The 23,540-nt window shown below is 34.6% G+C and overlaps 1 protein-coding gene across 2 annotated transcripts in view; it reads right to left on the bottom strand.

Annotated features, from left to right (window-relative positions):
- The window catches only part of CNPYb (FGF signaling regulator protein canopy b), a 285,994-nt gene that overhangs the window by 78,427 nt on the left and 184,027 nt on the right, over window positions 1-23,540 (bottom strand). The window contains exons 4-6 of one of the 2 annotated variants that reach the window (XM_090397390.1): window positions 21,264-21,348; window positions 14,956-15,073; window positions 14,338-14,429 (exon numbers count right to left, since the gene is read on the bottom strand). In XM_090397390.1, the coding sequence (XP_090253516.1) occupies window positions 14,338-14,429; window positions 14,956-15,073; window positions 21,264-21,348 (295 nt within the window). Of the gene's footprint in view, window positions 1-14,112; window positions 14,430-14,955; window positions 15,074-21,263; window positions 21,349-23,540 lie in introns of those variants that run through there. The other variant, XM_090397389.1, reaches the window with a different exon arrangement.

Raw genomic sequence — 23,540 nt, 5'->3', positions numbered from 1 at the left:
GTCCTCACCTTCTCGTGGTGCACCCTGCTGGGTATCTATCTGGATACTGAACGAATGAGGATGGGCTGGCAATTTGGGATTTAGCCGACCAAATTGTATTCCTATTGGTTAAACCAAAATACAAAATGATGGTACAACATGACAAAATTTCATATCAATGGTATTACAATTTTAATATGCACTTCGCATCCATGATAACTTTGACATCTATAGACGTCTTGGCCGGTAGCGTGGTTAAGTTCATCAATTTGGAGTATACACATGCAGTGTATATATACACAAAAACAAGCTACATTACATTTCTAACAGTAAGACTGATCAAATCATTGTAACAGTAATTTGATCAGTCATTATTCTACTGGCCTGACCTCTTGTGAGAAAAAAACTACATCAAAGTATTCTATTTCTTTTTGCCTATCAAAAAACAAATTCATATAGATAGTTTTAATACAAAAAAGTGGTGGCCTAATCCATAATTTAACATGAGTTATGATCCTGGATTGCTTACAGTCCTAATTATAATTAACTCTTAGATCAAAAGGTTAAGTGGGTAGAATGTGTGCCATCCATATTCTTGGGATTTTTAGACCAGCATTATTGTTAAGATTAGGGTGGCTGATAATTTCACAGGCTTCCTTAAATTTATGCTCGTACCACGTTTTGGTGTGATGTAAATAGGTGCCTTTCCAGTCAGTTCTATGTAGAGTATTCAGGACATGATCAGAAAGGACAGATTTACCATAGTTATTAAATTTAACATGCAGTTTATGTTCCTTTTTTTTCTAATAGGAATTGTGCATCCTGTTTCACCTATATAGGGCAAATTACAGGTGCAATGAATATGGTTATCAACTTCCTGAAAAATGGCCATGTACAAAATTCTTCGCAAGACTCCAATTAAAAACAAAAATAAACTAGAATACAATAAAACTAGCCATTCCAAACATTAACTGTATATCATATAAGATAAACAGAATACTACAGAATTACAACCTTAATACTGCCTTTAAACCTGCTGCAAAATTAAAAAACTTATTCAACTCATTCAAGGATCCACTTCCTCCACTGGCTCATCTGAGTATACAATATTCATTGTACCTGTAATTTGTGCTATATAGTTGAAATAGGATGCACAATTCCTATCAGAAATAAGGAACAAAATGGAATATTAAATTTGATAACGATGGTAAATTTTGTGTTTCTGATCATGCCCTGAATACTCTACATAGAATTGACTGGAAAGGCACCTGTTGTTTACATCACATCAAAATGTGATATGAGTGTAAATTTAAGCAAGCCTATAAAATTCTTACAACCACCCTAATCTTAACAATAATGCTAGTCTAAAAATTCCAAGAATATGGATGGCACATTTCACCCACTTTACCTTTTGATCTAAGTTAATTATAATTAGCACTGTAAGCAATCCAGGATCATAACTCTAATATAACTCTTGTTAAATTATGGATTAGGCCATCACTTTGCTGCATTAAAACTATCTACATGAATTTGTTCTCTGATGATATAAATAGAATATAGCTTTGATGTAGTTTTTTTTTTTTTGCTCGAGTCAAGCCAGTAGAATAACGATTGATCAAATCATTGTCACTTTGGCTTACTATTAGAAATGTAATGTAGCTCATCTTTGTATATACGAGATATGATAATTTAATTCCTGGAATGCATCTGTAAAAAACCTACGTTCAGAACTATACATTAGTGGCTGTTGCCTTCAAAGTAGTCCCCTTGTGCACATATACACTGGTTTAGACGAAGCTCCCTGGATTGCTTACAGTCCCAATTATAATTAACTTAGATCAAAAGGTTAAGTGGGTGAAATGTGCCACCATATTCTTGGGATTTTTAGACTAGCATTATTGTTAAGGTTAGGGTGGTTGATAAGATTTTTATAGGTTTGCTTAAATTTACACTCATATCACATTTTGATATGATGTAAACAGGCCTGTAATTATTTTTCTGGAATACTCTTGAGTTCTTTTATCACTCAGCGATGTAAGAAAATCTTCTTCCTTTTAGCAATCTTTAATTTTGGAAACGGCCAGAAATCACAGGGAACTAAGGTGGGTGAATAAGCAGGATGACCTAATTTGGTAATCTATTTTTTGGCCAGAAACTCTCACGATGAGTGCACTATTGCTTGGTGCATTGTCGTGATGGGTGATTCACTTGTGAGGCCACAATTCATATCTCTTTCTCTGGACAGAATCTCGTAATCTTTTCAGCATTTCTAAATAGCATCGTTGGTTGAGTTTGTTTCTGTTCAATGAATTCATAGTGGATTATCCCCCTGTGGTCAAAGAAACACACCAGCATGGTCTTGAACTGCAACATGCCATGCATGCTTTTTTTTTTTTTTTTTTTTTTGGACACGGTGAACTCAGAGTTTTTCACTGCATGCCCTGGCGTTTTGTTTCAGGATCGTACCTGAAGCACCAGGTTTTGTTACCCATAATTACTCTTGAAACCACATGCTTATTTGCAAAAAGATCAGTTTTGCAACTTGAACCGCCACTGCTTCTGTTCATCCATCAAGATCCAAGGCACAAACTTCGCAGAAATCTTTTGCATACCCCCAATTCTTCAGTTAAAATTACCCTGACTGTTTCTCAATTCATCAGCCGCTAATCACACACTTAATCATCTGTCAGACCATATCAAATCTCGCATTCCGTTCACATTTGCATCCATCATTTTTGTTTTTGGCTGCCTGCTTCTAGGGTCATCATTCACATCTTCTTGCCCACCTTTGAATCTTTTATGCCACCCAAAGACACTTTACTTTTTCAGAGCATTTCAACAGCTCCAACATTTCAGTAGCAGTTTTGCTGATTTTCACCAAAAATCTGATTTTAACACGCTGTTCCAAATTTCGATCACATATTTTTATTCCAGAGTTTACATGCAGATCTCTATTGTTTTTGCAATTGGCTCTACCTGCTTGAGGTTTATGCATGCATTAGGGTTTTTATTAGTTAAAACATGTGCAAAGATGATTACTCACGTGACTCCAACCAAATCACCACACTACGCGTAGTGATTTGGTTGGAGAATGGAATTAAATTGTCACACTTTGTATATATATATATATATGTGTGTGTGTGTGTGTACTCCAGAGGACCGTAATATGACAGTTGAAATGTTGGGAAATTAAAGTAATTATTCATAACACGGTTGTAGTCTCCATAATTTTACTAAAAATGAATGCTGATCACGGTCTGACACTAAAAGAAAGGGGTCACGTTAAAACTTATTTATTGTAGAACAGTGTTTCTCAACCTGTGGTCCGTGACGATGGGACAGGTGGTCCGCAGGCAGACTTTAATTAAATAAATATATATTTTTTAATTATCTAAACAAATTAAAATTGAACAAGTAAAAATTATTGAAATAAAATGGAGACAAAAAAACAAAACAAAACAAATATCGTCAGAATGTTCAAAGGTGGAAGCAATAAAACTATATTGTTGCTCACTTCACCCTTTTTATTATTCATCATTCTGCTGCTAAATTTGTAGCGGCAGAAACAATAATAAAAGATGGGTGAAGTGAATAATAATATAGTTTTATTGCTTCTGGCCTTCCCTTGCTGTTTTGTCAGATTTGAAATGAACATGTGTTATCCACATTTCAACCAATCACTAAAAACATTAGTAGTTACCACAGTAATGACTATTTAATTCGTAAATATTTCATCCCAAGTATCTTGGAGCATCATCAGTACAGTAGTTTAAACAATACTAGGAATAACATACAGTTAGGGTGCATGATTACAATGGAATCTCAATCTCCACAGGGTATCTCCTTTCTGGATTTACACATTCAAAGAAAAGAAGACGGTTCCTTTGCCACATCTGTCTATCGCAAGCCTACATTTTCAGGTCGCTACATTCACAATTCTTCCACTCATCATCCATCTCAGAAATTTGGCATCATTAAATCACTAGTTTCCAGAGCACACAAATTCTGCTCCTCTGAAGATTCTCTAAACCAAGAATGAGAAATAATCAAAAATACAGCTATACTAAATGGATATAACCTTAAAACAACTCAAAAAAATCATCAGTCACCTTCCCACACATCAACCCAGACAAGAAGAAGTCCATAGGATTCCCATACCTTACGTCAAAGGCATCTCTGAACGTCTTTCAAAAATTATGAAGAAATACAATTTTGCCACTACTTACAAACCTATCAACCAAATTTATAACCTACTAAACCTCTCACTCACAAAGAAATATTCAAACACGACAACGTAGTCTACAAATTTCCTTGTCAAAAAGACTGTGACGTCACCTACACTGGCTCTACAATTAGGCCTTTATGGACTAGACTACAATAGCACTTCAGGGATTGCATTATTCCCATATCTGAACACAAAAAAACATCGCAACATCAAAAAGAAAAGCAAAACACAGAGTACAGGGAAGACAGAAATTGCAGCTCATGCCCTTGAACTAAAACATATCCCCTAAATTGTCATGGCCATAATCATAGACAAACAAGACAACGAAACAATGCTTAGAATATCCAAAATTATTGCCATAAAATGCGATGAAAATTCTATCAATGTCCACCGCCCCTACCTAATTTCCGAATGTTGGGCAATCCAGAACTTACAAATTAAGCCACGCCTCTGCCATGTAGCGACCACAAATGCCCTAATTTGGCAGATGCAACTTGCAGCTTTGACATAGCCCTACACTCATTCCCACAAGGTTCCGATGATGGTCAGACGATGTCCGAAACGGTCCACACCCCGTTAACCCCTGTCCCAGTTTTCACACAAGGATATCCCTTCGTTCTCCCCCCTCCCCCCACAAAAAATGCGACCCCTGAACAAAATAATATATATATATATATTTATATATATATATTATTAATAGTAACCCGGGTTTCCAATCTTATTTCTCGCATCAACCCCCCCCCATGTTTTCCCCCATTCCCATTTATAAACAACCTTCAGCAAGATCTTGGAATTGGAAGGCATCATAGAACCAAAAACAAGGTATGTACAAAATTTTTTCCACCTCTTTTATTCTGCCATATTGCCTTCTATACTCACCCATAATGCCCTAAATATATATATATATATATATATAATATATATATATATATATATATAATATATATATATATAAAGAGCCTGTGTAGCTCAGTGGATGTGGCGTTTGCACACCACCGCGCTAGGCCGCACGAAGGAAGTCTTGGTTTCGAGTCTAGTCGGCGACTAGAGGAAATTTTTCTAAGCCTTTTTTCGACCGGTTCCCGAGTTAGTCGATCTCTGGCACGGGCAAGCAGGTTTTTCCTCCCGGAAACTCGGGTTTTTCGTCCTGTAAACTCAAGAAAATCGACCGTAGAACCCCACATTATTTCAGACATTAAATATATTGTGTTAGGGTTAGAGACCACGAGATGGCGGCACATTTGAGCCGTCTCTCTTCACTGCGTACCACTTAATTAGTGATAGCCTTGGGCCATCTGTCTCTGATTGGGTACCAGTGGAGATTGAACTGCCCACTCAGTCTCCAAAAGTTAGATAGGGCTAAATGGCCTCGCCTACTCCCGTATATACGGGAATAAAAAGGCGTTAGCTGATTTTTTGATTTGATGATATATATATATATACACACACACACCCCTTTTTTGAGTAATGTTAGCCAATGTATTAAAATAAGGGACACTCCTAAACAAAAAGAGGCCATAATAGCCGTAATTATATTAATAGTGTTTAAGAGGAGTAACATGGGAATTTTCCCAGAAACTATACTTAATCTTTACATATATTTTTTATTTTATTTTTTTTTTTCATTTATATTTAATTTACTTCTATAATACGTTACTGCATGCATATTGAGATTCCATTGTAATCATGCACCCTAACTGTATGTTATTCCTAGTATTGTTTAAATTACTGTACTGATGATGTCCCAAGATACTTGGGATGAAATATTTACGAATTAAGTAGTCGTTACTGTGGTTATTACGTGTGTTTTTAGTGATGAATTCACCACAGGTTTCGTTATATAAAAATTTCAACCAATGGCTTATTGTTTATTGATTTTTATTATTGAAGGTTTCCCTCCTTCAACCAAGGCTCAGTATATCTTGCGAAGTGCTAAGTGATACTTGGACAAAGTGTGTCCTGAGTTAACCCCAGTATTATATATATATATTTTTCTGAAACGTTTTTTAATAATGGAAAAGTGGCTTAGAACTAGGACTTTGAAAAGAAGGGCAAATGAAACAGGTGATGCCAACCCTAATCATAATACAAGTGTTGTACCGGCAAGTAAATCTGATACTATTCAAGAAAAAGAAACAAGCAGTTCAAAGAAAAAATACAGTAGGAAATATAAAGTTCATATTTGGAATTCAGGTTTACTTGGTGTGGATATGAAAGTGAACAGAAACCTCAATGTGTTTTGAAGTGTTGTCGAATGAGTGCATGAAACCTGTAAAACTCCGATGACATTTAGAAAGTAAACATTGTGATGTGAAAAATAAGCCAATTGAATTTTTTCAGCAACGCTTAACAACATGAAATCATGGGAAAGATATAGTTTCAGCCATGGGTTCCGTTAATAGCAAGGCACTGGAAGCATCCTATCTCTTAAGTTTGCACATAGCAAAAACAGGGAAACCTCATTCTATTGGGGAAAATTTGCTACTTCCAGCTATAAAAGATGTGGTAAAAACGATGTTTGGCAACAAGTTACCAAAAGCTGTTGATTTGATTCCTCTTCAAATGACACTGTTGGTCGCAGAATTAATGATATGGCAGGTGGCGTAGAATCTCAGTTAATCAAAAGAGTTACGAAGAGCTCTTATTATGCGTTACAATTAGACAAGACTACTGATGTTACAAGTGATGCGCAGTTAATATGCTACGTAAGATATGCACATGATAACAACATTCATGATGATATTCTGTTTTGTAGAACTTTGCCATCCTGAACAACTGGAGAAAAAATATTTCACATTCTCAATAATTACATAATACACAAAGGGATCCAGTGGGAAAAATGTATAGGCTTCTGTTCAGATGGAGCTCGCACCCTTACAGGCAGGCATAGTGGGGTTGTTTCTATGGTCAAGGCAGTAGCTCCGGATATGAATTGGGTACATTGTTTCATACATAAGGAAGCGTGAGCCTCCAAAGGAATGCCACCAGAATTTAAAACTGTGCTATACAACTATAAAGCTAGTTAATTTTATTAAAGCTCGACCATTAAATAACAGGTTATTTTCAGTACTCTGCGATGAAATGGGCAGTAAATATATACAACTTTTGTTTCATTCTGAAATTCACTGGCTTTCCAGGGACAAAGTACTAACAAGGTTATTTCAATTAAGACACAAAGTTTTATTATTTGTAAATGAACGTAATTCTGATTTCGCATCACTTCTTGTTGACGAAGCATGGTTATCAACACTATCCTATCTTTCAGACATTTTTTCGAAATTAAATGAACTAAATCTCTCCCTTCAGGGAAATTCTTTAACTGTTCTTGATGTCTACGACAAAATAAAGGCATTCGAGAAAAAAACCGGTTTTATGGATTAATTATGTAAAAGACACAATTTGCACCTTTTCCAAGATTGGAATCCTTTTTAGTGGAAAATGATATTTTTGTTGGTTCTGAGTTTCTGGAAAGGGTTTGTGACCACCTCAAAAATCTGAAATGGAATTTTGAAACATATTTTCTGAATAACTTTTATAAGAAATTTCTGTGGGTTTGTGATTCATTTCAGGCTTGCAGTCACGAGAATGACCTTTTGTTATCGAAAAAAGAATAGTTAATTGAGCTTTCAAGTGACAGTGGACTTAAAATGCAATTCATGATATTGGTTTGGCTCACTTTTGGATCTCGCCTTCAGTGAGAAGTGAATTTCCCGAATTATCTGAAGCAGCACTGAAAATCGTCATGCAGTTTTCTACAACCTATCTTTGTGAGAAAGGATTTTCATCACTCCTTCAAATAAAAACAAAATACAGAAATTGTCTTTGTGTGTGTGTGCCGATTTCGACTGAATTTGACCAATATTGAGCCAGATATCCAGCAACTCTGCAAAGGCCGAGACGCTCACCCATCTCATTAAAAGTAAGTAGTAACATAATTAGATCATATTATTTATTTGTTTAATAAAAACTTAAAACTTTGTTCAATGATGATCTTTTAATCGTTTACTTCCAATTTAATTAATTATGTTTCCATATGTATTCAAAACATATTTTTAGATTTATTATGTTATAAATGGCACAATTTTTCCGAAATGTTTTTAACTCCTACTTAGGTTTTTAAAAAAATTACGAAAAGTCAAAATGACATATAGGGAAATAAATTAAAAACACTATGTTTATTTTTGAAGTAAAACTTTAATTCTAACGTTCTAAAATGTTATTTTTCTTGCTTTTCTGTTCGCAAAATCATCAATGACATTGTTGAAGTCTATTTCATCACTCAGTTGCTGTTTTATAGACAGTAAGGCAAGATTTCTTAATGCCAAAAAGGTGCCACCTGGGATGGATAGTGCTGGGAAACTGACTGAAGAATTGAAGCAGATATCACCACCAGATGATGAATATGATATGGAATCGTTCAACTGGTATCGTGGACCTTGTTGATCTGGGCGACGTCCAAGCTGGCATGTTGTAGCTGTTAATCGTATAGGCATCAGATAACAATCATGTTTTTTCTTTATGGTCAGAGCATTGACACTCATCTGACCGACCCTCCTCCTTTATCCAGGCTTGGGATAAAGGAGGAGGGTCGGTCTGGCATGAGATCCCTATGGATTCCACGGCAGCTTTTTGCTTTGCTTCCTGGCAAATCAGAATTAACTTACATCAGTGTCTTAAAGGGCTTACGTTTATCATTAGATCCCGAAACATTAATGGTTGACTTCGAGAAAGCAACTATCAACTCTTTTTCTAACATATTTACATCAACAACTATAACAGGTTGTTTATTTTTTATGGCACAAGATCTTTATTTCAAAATTGTTACCATCAGTTTGAAGTTATGCTATCAAACAGATGCCGAATTCAACATGAAAATTAAATGCTTCACAGCATTGGTATTTCTTCCAATGAGCGATGTTACGGATGGATTTGTTGAATTGACAATCAGCAGCAAAAAGTTAATTATTTATGCATCACTGACCTTAATAAAGCTTTGCCTTTTTAATGATTTTATAATACTTTTTATCATCCACTGATTATTTACAAAAATTAATGCAAAATGTCTTACTGCGTAAATGTTTACGGTGAATTTTCCTAGAACCCTCCATAAAGAACAGGCTGGATTTACTACTGGAAAGCGTTATACTGATAATATTTTAATGTTAAGACAGACCACAGAAAAATTACTAGAGGGTAGGACACACATTTGACGTTTTGTGGATCTTGAAAAGTCCTATGATTCAGTTTCCTCATTTCCCATTATCAGACTATGGGGGGATTGATGAGCAGGATGAATGTGAGTCAGTCATCAATTTGATTAAGAAAATGTACAGAAATTGCAGAGAAACTATTAAGCTGTAGGGAACTGCTATAAGCAAGTTCTTAACATACAAACGTCTGAGACAAGGATATGGGATGTCACCAACCTTGTTTAAAATCTACCTTGATACAATATTGGCATATTGGAATATTTCATATACAGTAGAATTATAGGAGATGAGATCGAGAACATTCATTCATTCATTATTGTTTGCTAACAATAGGGAACAACAGTGGTGATAATATGCATTCCTATAAGACATCTCTTTGTGTCCACTGAGAAATCCTGTTTATTTTTGTTGTAGACTTAATTTCAGTATATGTTTTGTTTTGTTTTTATTATTCTTAAATCTTTTGTGTCCAGACCAATGTTTTCTGAAGTTCCTAGAAATGAAGAGATAATTATAGAAAGTTTTACCACTAGGTTACAAAAATATATCACACTTGATAAGAAATCTTTATCCAAGAGTAAGCAAAACAAAGTTTGAGCATGAAGTATCTTCATTGATTAATCTAACTGTATAATCAGGGCCATCGTCAGATTAGATTGCACCCTGAGGTAAACAATTAAATATCACCCCTGATGGATTATCAGACAAGAATATAAGAAAATCCCCAATTACTATTTTGTTTTTATTACAAGAGAAACATTAATGTGAAATGATTACATAATATTAATTAAATGTTTGCTCTACGATGATATCGCACAATGAAACTGTTTATAAACTCTTCTAAATTTAAATTATAAGCTATGTCCGCCTTTATCAATATAGTTGCTAGCCCAACCAATCTTTCTTGGGTCATTGCTGTTTGCAAATAATTTTTAATCAGTTTAAGCTTGGAAGAACTTCTTTCTGCACTTGCTACGCTAACCTGAATTGTTAGCTAGCGACGGCACCTACCACAATATGGCTGAACGAGCACCCTTATTAAGACACACTGTGAGGCAGGCTGCCTCTACGCTACACCCTGTCGATGGTACTGGTGTATATATATATATATATATATATATATATATATAGAGAGAGAGAGAGAGAGAGAGGCTTTTGACTTCACATCATTTGCCTCAGTACCTCATAATTAAAAAGCATTATGTGAAGGATGACAACACAGACTGGTTTCAATCTTTTTGAGGTCTCATAAGTGGAGGAAACTGTATCCAGGAAGATACTAAGGTTAAATCAATGCATGAGTCATATATATTTAAGTTTTGTCGATTTGGAAAAGGCATATGACAAGGTGCCAAGAGAGAAGCTATTCAATACGCTGCAATTATATGGTGTCAATGGGGCATTATATCAAGCAATACTTAGTCTTTATTTGAGTTGTGAGTCAGCAATTAGAATTGAAGGAAGTACAGGAAGATGGTTTAATGTTAAATCTGGTGTGAGACAAGGATGTACATTATCCCCTCTGTTATTCATTATCTATATGGATCACATTATGAAGGAATGTGGTATTAAACCTGATATCAAAATTGGAGATGTTAATGTCAGCTCTTAGCTTTATGCGGATGATGTTATACTTCTAAATAAATCCGCTACAAGTCTGCAAGATTCTCTGACTAAATTGAATAGCTGTTGTAATAGATATGGTATGAAGGTCAGCAATAAAAAGACAAAGACAATGAAAATAGGCAGAATCATTGAAAATGTCAACTGTGTTGTGAATGGAGAACCTGTGGAACAAGTAAAACATTTCAGCTACTTAGGCACAATTTTTACTGAAGATGGTAAACTAAATATAGAAATAGACAACAGAATCAGCAAAGCTGGTATCGTGGGAAGTCAATTGAATAAATTCATATGGAATAAGAAAGAAATTAGTCAGAACACTAAATTAGCTGTATACAAGACTGTGTTCAAACCAATTTTAACTTATGGATCTGAGAGCTGGCTCAGAAGTAAAACACTTGACCAAAGACTAGAGACCGCAGATATGAGAGTCCTGAGAAAGATTAGAGGCGTGAACAGATGGCATCAATGGCAATATCATATTAAAAACGAGGATATTAGGAAAGAACTTGACATTGTCAGCATCCAGGAATGCGTTAGCAGAGCTAATCTCAGATGGTATGGTCACTTAAATAGAATGGGAGAGGAAAGATTAGCAAAACAAGTGTTCTCTGCCAGGTTGGCAGGAAAACGACCCAGAGGAAGACCAAGATATAGGTGGATTGATACGGTACAAAGTGCCTTAGACGATAGAAATATAAGATCTGATAATGTTGGAGTCTTGACAAGTAACAGACCGATTTGGAGGAAAATTGTAGATAGGAAGTTAGTAATGATGTAATTTTTTCATGTAGTACTGTCATATCCTGTACACCCCTTGAGGGTACATGGCAGGAATTTGATGATGATGATGATATTCTATATACAAGTGGTAAAAAATATTCTTCAGCAGTTATTTTATTTATCTACCTCTGAAAACAGGAAACAGAAAATTCAAAACAAACACAGGTAGATTTGGTTCTTTTAAAGAAATTTGTGCCATATTTCATTACTTATTTACATGAAAATACAAGGCATACATAAAACTGTTTATTAATTTAGTAGGCCAGATATTTTGGTCTGAAATTTACAAACCATCTTCGGTGGCAATGACAGGTGATTACAAGGTAAGATGTAAACAATGGATTGATTTGAAACAGAAAAGGCCATATGATGTTATACTTACAACAGCATAATGTTATAACTGAGGAAACATACTGTCCGACCATGCGAGACCCCTTGACACTTTTGCATATGGCAGAAGGCGAATCCATTCCAATAATAGGGTAATCAATGATGAGTGTTTATTATTATATGTTGGAAAATTAGCTTTTCCTTTATGAAACTTCTAGTATTTAAAGTGGTAACTATTTTGCTTGTACAACAGTTGGAAAATTTTACATATAAAGTACGTAATGTTGCATGTTGGTGACAAATTCGTACGTTGCCGTATTCCTTTCTCCCCTTCAACATGAATTGATTCTTCTTGGCATTGTGCCAGCCAGGATTCTCGCATGTGCAGTCGAACAGTAGGTTAATCATAACTCTAAAACTAAAAATAAAAAAGTGATGTTATTATAGAATTAAGAATTCTTAATAAGAATAAGAAAAAAAAATAATGATGTGTTATTCTAATTCTGTTTCAAATCAACCCATTATTTGCATTCTACCTTGCAATCAACAGTCACTTCCACTGAAGATGGCCTGTAAGTTACAGACTAAAATATCTAGCCTGCTAAACAAATAAACAGTTTTATCTATGCCTTATGCTTTTGTATAAATAGGTAATATAATAGGTAGATTTCTTGAAGATATTATGGATGCAAACTGTGAGATTTTGTAATTCATAATATATGAAAATAATGAACTCAGTATGTAAACATAACAAAGTACAGAAATATGCATGGTTAAATCATAAATTTAGGATATCAGAGTTAATCCTAGATGTAACAGCAGAAGTTTTCAATTAAATTCTGGTGATCAATTGCAAAAATATGATTTAAACCAGATAACTAATAAAAAATAAAATAGAAAATTCCTATCAACAGTTACACTTTCTTCATACCAGATTCCTGTAAGACAAAGTACTATTACCATATTTGAATTTGAAAGCAAAGACTTAGTTTACTTTTCCATATTTCTTCCAGCATTCCTTCTTTTATAGGATACAGATTTCACATAGTTATTCTACAGAGGAGTTGCCAGATAGTATACTAGACTGAACCAAATAAATGGTAATGCTAAACTATTAGTTTAGGAGGCTTCCAGATGAGCTGAAAAATAATCTTGTTGCCACTATTCTACCAGGATGAGAAGCAAGTTTGAATACAGATATATGGAGGAGGGAAATGCGATTTCCAAAAGAGTTGAGTGAAAGCCTCCACTTATAATTAGTAAGGAATCCATTACGGCATATTCCACCTGCTTCCTAATTTCAACTCAACCAAACACCATGAAAATTCAGGAAAACTTCAGGGAAGTCCGAAACAGCAGGTTTCAGACTTAAAGTTTAGTCCTAGACACTGTGATTATGCAGTGTACTTGGCCATTCTGAGAAGAATGTCCAGCTCCCTTTTAGGCTCAGTGTATTAAGAAAGGAGATGCCAATCAAATGTAAAAATTGAGTCCAAAATAATTTTGAGTATAACCTGTAAACAAAATATTTAGTAGTAGGACTGATAAGCCGTGGCGCTGGTATTTGCTGTAATATATGTGACAGAAAATAGATCACTCTAAAAATGTAAAGGCATATATTTTTAAAACATATGCTACTTTATATAATAACGCTTTTACATTGTTTAGTGATGTTCTGTCAACTCATATCACTACAGCAAGTTTCTATAAAGAACTATCAAAAATTGCCCCAGACAATGTTATTTTAAAATAAAATTATCATTCTACTATATACATTTTGGTTCCTCCAAGTTCACTATAACAAACTGATTGTAACATGTAAGTTATTAACTTTAAATGTGTTTTTGAGGATGTTTCCCCCCCTCAGCTTTTCTTCCCTAAAATGTGATGAGGGATACTCTTCCACCAGCAGTGTAGGTCCTAGCATTCTTATGTAACTGAAAAAGAATCATATCATATGCAAACAGGATCATAAACATCAGTTTTATTTACAAGCATATTGTTTTATTTTTTTACAAAATATTCAAGCACAATAGCCATATGAAAAGTATAAAGCACATATCTCAACTTCAAAAACTGCTAATAATTCATGCATTATTCAGAAGTTAAGTTTGGTAATAGATTATATATATATATGGAAAAAGCTTATGGTTGCTATAGTTCTTTATGAACAAATTGTTCTCTTACTTCACCATTAACTTTTTCAATTTTCTGTTCATCCGTCTTTTTCTTTTTTTCCATGTTCTTGAACTCAATTGGCAATTCCTCCTCCAGGCATTCTGGGTTATATATATGCATATTTATTAATAAAATAAACTTACAAAATAGCTAAATTTTGTGCCTAAATAGCAATAAGTATAAAAATGAATCACACACATAATCTAAAATGAGATGAATTTTGAAATACATTCTTGTATTGACATCATCCTAGCCCCTTTAAAAATGAAGGTATTTTACTAAATGTTTTGTAGACAAATGATTCACTATAATTTGTAACAATTTTGTGTCTCAAATCATTCTGCCACTGAAAGGCTTTAATCTAAACTAAAATTGAGCTTCTCTGGGTTATTGCAAATCACCTTAATCATGGCCTTAATATGCTATAGGTTAACCTTTCATAGTAAGACTGATGAAAAAAAAAGTTCGCTTCTGGATGAATTTTGGGTACAGATGGGCAAATTAATATAATAGGTGTTTACATATTTTTGCAATCTAGAAAACAAGCAGTATGATTTTATAATGCCAAATAAGTAAGAGTTACACTCCCAGTTCAACAAAAGAAGTTGAAAAAACAAAAAAACATACCATCATCTCCTTTCCTAAGTGCTCGATCAATGCACAAAAACTTTTTCAGTGGTGTATCTTGATGATTGAAATACCAGTCCTCTATGTCACTCTCATGCCTTTCTAACAATATTTCACACTAAAAAAAAAAAAAAAAAAAAAAGAAGTTAGTTTCTGTTTACATAATAAAACCTAAGAAATATTACTGTCTACTCAGAATCAATTGGATGGAAAAATTTGCTGTTGAGCAACAAATTTAAATTGTATTAAAATTGCATAAGATATGCATAGGTATTATAGTAGTTTGATTCATTTCTATTTTAAAGAGCTAAATCTGAATCTTTACAGCTGAAATTTAAGAATCAGAAATGTCAGTGTCACATACTGTGGGCCTGGTTGGCTGAGTGGTTAGTGTATCTGCTCTCCAGCCAAAAGGCTGCATGTTTGAATCCCATCATGGGCATGGATGTTTGCGAATGTCTGTGAAAATACTAGTGGTGGTGGGCAGTAGATGGCGTTGGTGTAGTCGCAGTTTGTTGTAGTGGAGACAGTTGTAGAGTAAATGCCCTCCTTGATGAGTCTTTGAACTCCCTGGAGGTATCACGTAATAATAATCAGGAGAATTTCATACTGTAATGTATATGGTTGTGTTCCACTGATAACCACCCACTAATGCCTCTGTGTGTCTGAATGCTTCTGTCACTTGATTTGTACAATGCTTCTTCTGTAATGACTACAGTTCTATCCACAGCTTCACCTTCATGTGGCATTTTGATGATAATTTTATTATTTGGAAATATGATTGCCCATGTCTGCAACAATTTCATTCTCTTAATGCTTACAAACTTTCCATCGTTTTTCAAGATCTAATGTAAATTCAAGAACATCAAGAAAAGGGACTTCTAAAGAACTCCCTTTTCTCGATGTTCTCATTATTAAATGAAACCTAACAGTGGCATTTCTCTTGATGTATATTGTAAGCCTACTCACATGGGATGTTATCTTCACACTTCATACTTCACCATCCTTCTTTAAAATTAGGGATAATTCACATCCTCAAGAATCAAGCAGTTTCTATTATACAAAATGAGGACTAACTCAGGACTGAATTTCAGACTCTCTATCAAATTTATTTCCCTACCTTCCTCAATAACCAAAACGTCCAGTATAGAGCCTCCATCAGTTCCATTTACTGGCAGTCTACAATTAAAACTGTTCACAGCCTCCTCAGGTCTCCACAAGGACAGTATAGTAGTTCTATAAGTATAAGGGTTTTATACACCCAGGGGTGTATAGAACTCTTGTGGTTTTGTCTACATAGTACAGACAAGTCATATATTTGAGGTGGAAAAGAAAGAACATGTTGCAGATGTCAAGCATAAAAGAAACAATGATCTGATCTGGTCAACTATACTTTTAATACTAACCATGCCTTATTTAGAAGAAAATTTTTACTCCAGACTTTTAAAGAAATCAGTTATGGTTATCAATTCATGTGGATCACTGGATAAAAAGCAAGGACTGCAGTTTTTGGTCATAAAAGATTTAGTTGTAAAACAATTTCTCTTAAAAGTGAATTTTGTTACTGTAAATGATCATACTTTGCCATTTTTGGAATTTTGTCCCAAAGGGTATCTTTTGAAGACTGGGTAAAAGAAGGTACTGTACTAACAAGTTTTAATATGGACAACAAAATATATAAAGCTTTTATTTATAAACATTTACACAGCTAATAGAGGTAGTAAAAATATGAATTTATAAAAATCTCCAATATATTTTATCCAATGTAAATGGACATCATCAGGAAGAAAACAGATCAATAACTAGATTCAAAACATGAATCATAAATATGAGTCACACATCACCTGCTTACTATCTTGTCTCAGTCACAGCTGAGTTGACAGGAATGCACTATCATCAACGGAACCAATGGAATAGCTTCTGCAGCTAAATTTAAATAGCCTAATCAATATTACAAAAATTATGCACAGTTAATAATAATTACTTCCCAATTGCATAGTGTTTCCAAAAAAAAAAAAAAATGATAAATTTGAATCTGTTACAGTGATAAATCTTGGTATGGTTCCAAATAACTCTGTTTATTGTCAATAACATGGGAAACAAGGCCAGACTTGTCAGGCCTTGATAAAAAAAAAGACAGCTTCCAAGCTAGCTTGAGGGAAGTGTATAGACTACTTGCAAAGAATCCTTGCTATTTGTTCAGATGTTCCTTTAAGGTAGGGAGGGTATTTTCATCTCAGATCATAGACTGGCTGATGGATAATAAGTGTCAATAATTATCTGAACAGTAGTTTTTTTGTAACCATTCATTACCAGATGTGTTTTTATTTTATTTTATTAATTTAACAGAAGGGAATCAGAAGAACATCTCATAACAAATGAGCTCTGTGGACAAGACTTTTGATAATACCTACCTTCTGCAATGAATGATGGTGTGAGGACGAATAGACGTATTTGCTGGTAAAGGAAGGTTTTCTGTAAACAGAAAATTCAAAACCATCTGTAGGGTTATGGATTATTAGGGTATCCAAAAAGAGAAGAGTGTTGTTGTATTCATGTTCAATAGCAAATTTGATATGGAAGCAAAAGGAGTTTATTTTATGCAGAAGTTGTAGATAGAGATAAGTCAACAGATTGCAGTATTGTGGCTGCTCTTCTAAGCATGATGCCCAGATCATTATTTAGGCTGTCTGTGAGTGATGTGGAGCCCATACGTCACACTTGAATGGTGCAGTGTAAGAAGGAATGGCTACATAATCTCAATGGCTGCCTTAATGCTTCTGTTCTGGCAGCCACATTACCACAGCAATCGCACCCTAATGGTATGACAGTAACTCTGGCTAGTGCTGCCTTTCAACAAGCAAGAGGCAAACAGTATAATTACAGTGACCAGACTAATTAGTCTATTGGTAATAGACTAATTTTCTTCCAAATTAGTCTCTTTCTTGTAAGCACTCCAATATTGTCATATCTAACATTTCATGCTTCTAAGGCACCTCTGATTGAATCATTCCATCTGGACCTTGACCTTCCTCTGGGTCGCTTGTTTACTGTCTTGGCATCAAACACCTCTTTTGCTAACCTTTATTCACCCATTCTATTTAAGTGGCCATATCACCTTAGATTAGCTCTGCTGACACATTTTTGAATACTCATAATGTCAAGTTCCATCATATTCATTTGTGGTTTAACCAATAAAAAGTACAATTTGGTTGGCTAAGTCCCAAATTGCCAGTCCATCCTTCTTCGTTCAGTACCCAGTAGATACCTACTAATGGGATGTACTATGTGAAGATGAGGGTTGGGCATTAGGTCAGAAGCCCTTGTCAGTTCTCTGCATTCCTGAAAGGTGATGTGAAGGTCTTCTCACAGTTATTTGGCTTTGACCCTTAAGATGATATATTTAAATCTAATAAATTGCTAGGAAAGCTACATTCTAAAAAAGTCAAGTATAAAAAGCAATATCAGAAACAGAATTACTAAAACTATTCTAAACAAGTTGTTTTGAAATTCTGTTTACTTGAGTAAAAGGATTCATAGGTTTTCAAAAATGGAAAGGATGGGGAAATAACTTATATTATCATATATTATGTCATCAACTATGGGATCACTTAAAGGTCAAAGCTAAAAAATAGCTGTGAGAATGTTAAATTAGCTGTAATAGCTTTTGTAATATACTTAATATCTTCCCTGCTTTGTCTTTATTTAACTTTTGTTAATATGGTTGGCTCCCTTAACTTCCAAGTGCCACCATATATATGCCTATACTATACCTTATCTCCTGCGCTCATAGTCTAGCAAGTTTATTTGTTTATCAACTGTGCCAGCTAGACTATATGTTGAGTGTGAGAGTATAAGATGTTAATCCAAAGACAATGCAGATATCGTATTCCCTGTCTTAATCTATTCTAACCTTAACTTAGTCGTGGCAACATAATTAAAATTTGTATATACTTCTCTTATGCAGGTTCACAATTTTTTAAGGATGGTGCATTGACAAATTACAGTTCACTATGTTGTTTACAAACCATTTAATCAAGTCAAAAGAATAATTACAGAATGTACACAAAGTAGTTACAATTTCCTTACCTGCTCTAAACTTTAGTTCTGAGCTAGCTTAAGATCTAAACATAACATTACTCGATTATGAGACATCCACTAGTTAAGCCTAGTTTACCAATACAATACAATGTCTCAAACACTTTACATACAATAAAGTCAACAAAATTCACTTTACATGGAACAATAGAAGACAGTCCTCCTATTGTTCCATGAGAATCTTCTTATCTTTCTCTTTGCTTACTGTGTTGCTCCCCATTAATTTCTTTCCTTGCTCAAGAAGTCGACCATCCTTTTCTTTATTAGATCCTTATTATAGTGACGATATGTGGCTCCTTTCCTTCCTGTTGACTCGACACCCTCGTGGCAGCAATCCAAGCAGACGATGAATGAAGCTTCTCTTTCAATTTCCTGTCAACGAATGCTGGTGATCTCAGGTAAGAGAATGCCTTGAGAAACATGGGATAAAATTCCTTTCTGATGAGCTGCCTTATATAGGCCTAGATTTCTGTTTTTGACGTGCACGCATTTCTCGAAACTGGTTACGTGCTCACCTTCAGGCATGTGGACATCATTTCCACATGTTTTTCGAATTCCTTATCTTTGGCACTTGTTGACCTTTGGATACAATGACGTCATTCTTCGCAAGTCTCTGTAACTTTCCCCTTATGTCCACTTTCTTAACTCTTTACTAATCTTAGTGTTAAACTTGCTGACACATGTGCCACATTATTGCAACAAAGGCTGAATACAATAACTTACAAACAAAATATTATTTCAATGAATATTTAATCTTTTTAGTACATTTTCCTGAATTCAAAACCATGTAAAACCGATCATGATAAGTTATGAAATTACTTATGAGAGATTTTACAAGAAGACTTCCACATAGCCTGTCAGGAATGTGGAGAAACAACTGAGGCTTCTGATCCAATGTCCAATCCTTCATAGTGATCACAAGTATCAAACTGGATATTGAACAAATGAAGATAGGCTAGTAATTTGAGACTTGTATGACTAAATTATATACTGTATTGGTTTAAACCATATATACAAATATGGTAATATTATATTCAAGTTAAAGAGATGTTCAAGTGATCAAGGAAAGGAAAGTGTAACTATAGTATTTAATATTAGACATAGAGATCATGATCATTATTAGATCTTGAGGCTTGAAAAGGTTTGGGATTGCATGTTTTGTCATATGAAAGAGGAACAGAGTGTGCTATCGTCAACAAAAACCATGGTATATCTGAAGTCAGCAAAAGTACATCATCATCAAATTCCTGACATGTACCCTCAAGGGGTGCACAACAGGATATGATAGTACTACATGAAAAATTTACATCACTACTAACTTCCTATCTACAATTTTCCTCCAAATCAATCTGTTACCTGTCAAGACTCTAACATTATTAACATCTTATATATTTCTATCTTCTAAGGCACTTTTAACTGTATCAATCCACCTATATCTTGGTCTTCCGCTGGGTCAAGTTCTTTCATAATATCCTAATTTTTAATACGATATTGAAGGTTAGTGCAATAGCTGACTTACTGTTATTCTTTTTTTGTTTATTAATGAAACATCTTATATTTGTTTAAACAAGAGTGATCTTGTTTAATCAGGTACTGCTGAAGTTTATCCAGAATTAATTCTGATTATGCTGTACTAACAATAGTGCATTTTTTTTTTCTTCAGTTCACTATAGAATACACCTTAGTTTTATTAACATTTTCATTCATTCACTAACCAAGGGGATACTAATACAAGGTGATGACTGAGCCAAGAATCAGAATTCCTAATAAGTTCTCTATTCCTTATAAGATGTGTGTGTGTGTGTGTGGGGGGGGGGATCTCCTTGTTTTAGCCTTGAAGCAACCATTTACCAACAAACACGAATTTTCTGGATTCACAACTGCAGTGACATATACCTAACTTTGTTTCAAGTTGTTTTGTTATAATGGACATATAATGCACATAAAGCTTCACAAATGAGAAAAATCATTTATAATTATCATAATTACCTATATAAAGTAATATTCTCACTCTGTGTGTGTTTACATGTAACATCAATTTTTATCAGCTTGGCATCAGCATAGAATTAAGAACAACCCACCCATTTTACATAATACAGTTAAGGTTCTACAAGTTTTAAAGAAATAGCATTGGAGCACATCAATATAATATAGGTGGGTTTTGAAATAATTCTCATTCTCATCCATGATAATTTAATATTTAGATTTACCTGAGACTTCAAATTTGTAACCTCAGCAGATGGTTTGTCCCACAAGTCAAATGGAATTCCCAATTCAACTTTTACACCTTTGTCCCTGAAGAAAAAATATTAATAATGAAAAATATATAGTACATATATATATATATATATATAGTACATATATATATATATATATTCATTTTTTAATATTAACTGACTTAAAACCCGAGAATTATAACAAAATGAGATTTATTTGAAAACGCAACATGTTTCGTCAAGATTGACTTCATCAGGCGTTAAGAACGTAGATATATATATATATATATATATATATATATATACTTATGTACATATACATATGTACACACACACACACATTCATACACAGAAGTGAAAGATGGGAGAAAAGCATGAGAATAAGGATTGAATTTTGTATGACAATTCATTGACAAGAGGAGCGCTTCAGAAGTGTTATGAAATTGTGTTTCCCTGCAGCCAAAATTAAGGATGTTCTCCATTAAGGTTTCATCTCCACTCACTGCATAATGAGTGGGTGGAGATGAAATGAGTGGAGTGGAGTGGAATGCAGTGAATGGAGATGAAAGTGGTGTTTATTTTGGCTAGTACAAATGATCTAGCAAGTGTCAAATATAGTATGCAAGAAGATATGAGTGAGTTGCTAGTACAAGCAAAAAAGAAGAATGAGAAAATAAAAGTTGAGTCTGTTGTCATGATATGACAGAGGTAAGATGAGATGATTGTGAATGAGTTAGTACACAGATTGTGTGAAGTTTTGCGATTTCATGGAGTGAGTTTGATGGGAGGAAGGATTTATATAAGATGGATGGCTTGTATTTGAATGAATTTGTGGTCAGAAGTCATTAGAAAGTACTGTTCAGTGACAGTCTAGAAGATGAGAATGTTTAGGGGAAATACAGGTGAATGTTGTTTCAGGAAGCTTAGAGGTTAGTAAGTGGGTGAGCAATTTGCAGTTAATGTATACTAATACCAGAAGTGTTTGAAATGAAGATGAGGAGTTCATGCCAATAACTAGCTTGGTCAACTTGGCTAAAAGTTCTAAGCATTAGTGAGATCTGATTGAATGATGTTGATGATATGGCGATAGGAACAGAATGCAAAGGATCTTCAGAGAGGACAGAAGTAACAGGATGAGGGGGAGGGGATGCTAATGGTTGTAGAGGAAATGAAGCCAAAATAAGTATATCAGGAGGACAGGGAAGCAGAGAGCAGTTCAATTGAGGCTATCTGGTGTGAGATAGAGGCCAACAAAATAAAATATGTAACCTGGTTGCTGTTATAATCCAGAGGATATAAAGAAGAATGTACATGACATGCATTGGCAATTAGCATGGGTGCAGGTCGAACAATATAACAGATTTCAACTCTGGATTGGGAGGAGGGATGATCAAAGGAAGAGAATGAAATGGAATTTAAGCAGTAACCAATCTAGTCAAGCTACCTCTGCTCGGGGAAAGTAGTCTTTCCCCAAGTAGATCATGTAGTCGTGACCTGGGAGATTGTCAGATATAAAGAATTTTCTGTTAAGAAGGGATATAAGTGGAATCACAAAGCAGATGATTATGACAAGCTGAGGGTGTCAGCTTTCAGCAGTGCATGGCATTAGAATTTGGAGCGAAGAGATTTTGTGGTGGATGGGAGGTGATCAAGCTGTATTTGAAGAAAGCAGTATCAGACCACACTCAGAGTTAAAAGGATAAATCAGGTAGGAGTTTAGATGCATGAACAGCATCACTAAGCAGGAGTTGCAGAAAAAGGAAAAGCTGTGGAGAGAGTATAAACAAAAAGGTGATCACAGCATGCCCTAGAGCAGTGACATGGTGGATCAGGCTTGCTGACATGGAAAATCCAGCAGAGGGAACTCTTTTCAGCACTCTTGTGCTTCTTTCACCCCTAATCCTTTTCCTAACTGGCAGCCTGTGTATGGATTATGTCCTCTAGCAAATTTACATGAAAAAAATAATTTTTTTTTTCAACAAACAGTTTAATTTTGCCTGGTCTGAGTCTTCTTAAGGTAATAACATTTCTATGCTTGATATCTGTTAAAGATTTTGTGTTTCTAGAATTGAAGCAGTGAACCAAAAAAGATTATTATTACTTGAGACCTCCAGGGAGTCAAGGACTCAATCAAGGGAGGCTTTAAATCACCCAAATCAACTGTTATACCTTCTCTTAAATTCATTCACACTAGATGCACTCACTATCCCTAAATGCAAACTATTCCACTCACTCACTGCTCTGTGAGAGAAAAACTTTGCTCTTACCCCT

This window comes from Typopeltis vanoorti, chromosome 9, assembly GCF_054136105.1.
Source record: "Typopeltis vanoorti isolate ZY-2024b chromosome 9, IOZ_Tvanoo_1.0, whole genome shotgun sequence".
Lineage (NCBI taxonomy): Eukaryota > Metazoa > Arthropoda > Arachnida > Uropygi > Thelyphonidae > Typopeltis > Typopeltis vanoorti.
The sequence above is the reverse complement of the archived record's forward strand: the minus strand, read 5'-3'. Positions and strand labels throughout refer to the sequence as shown.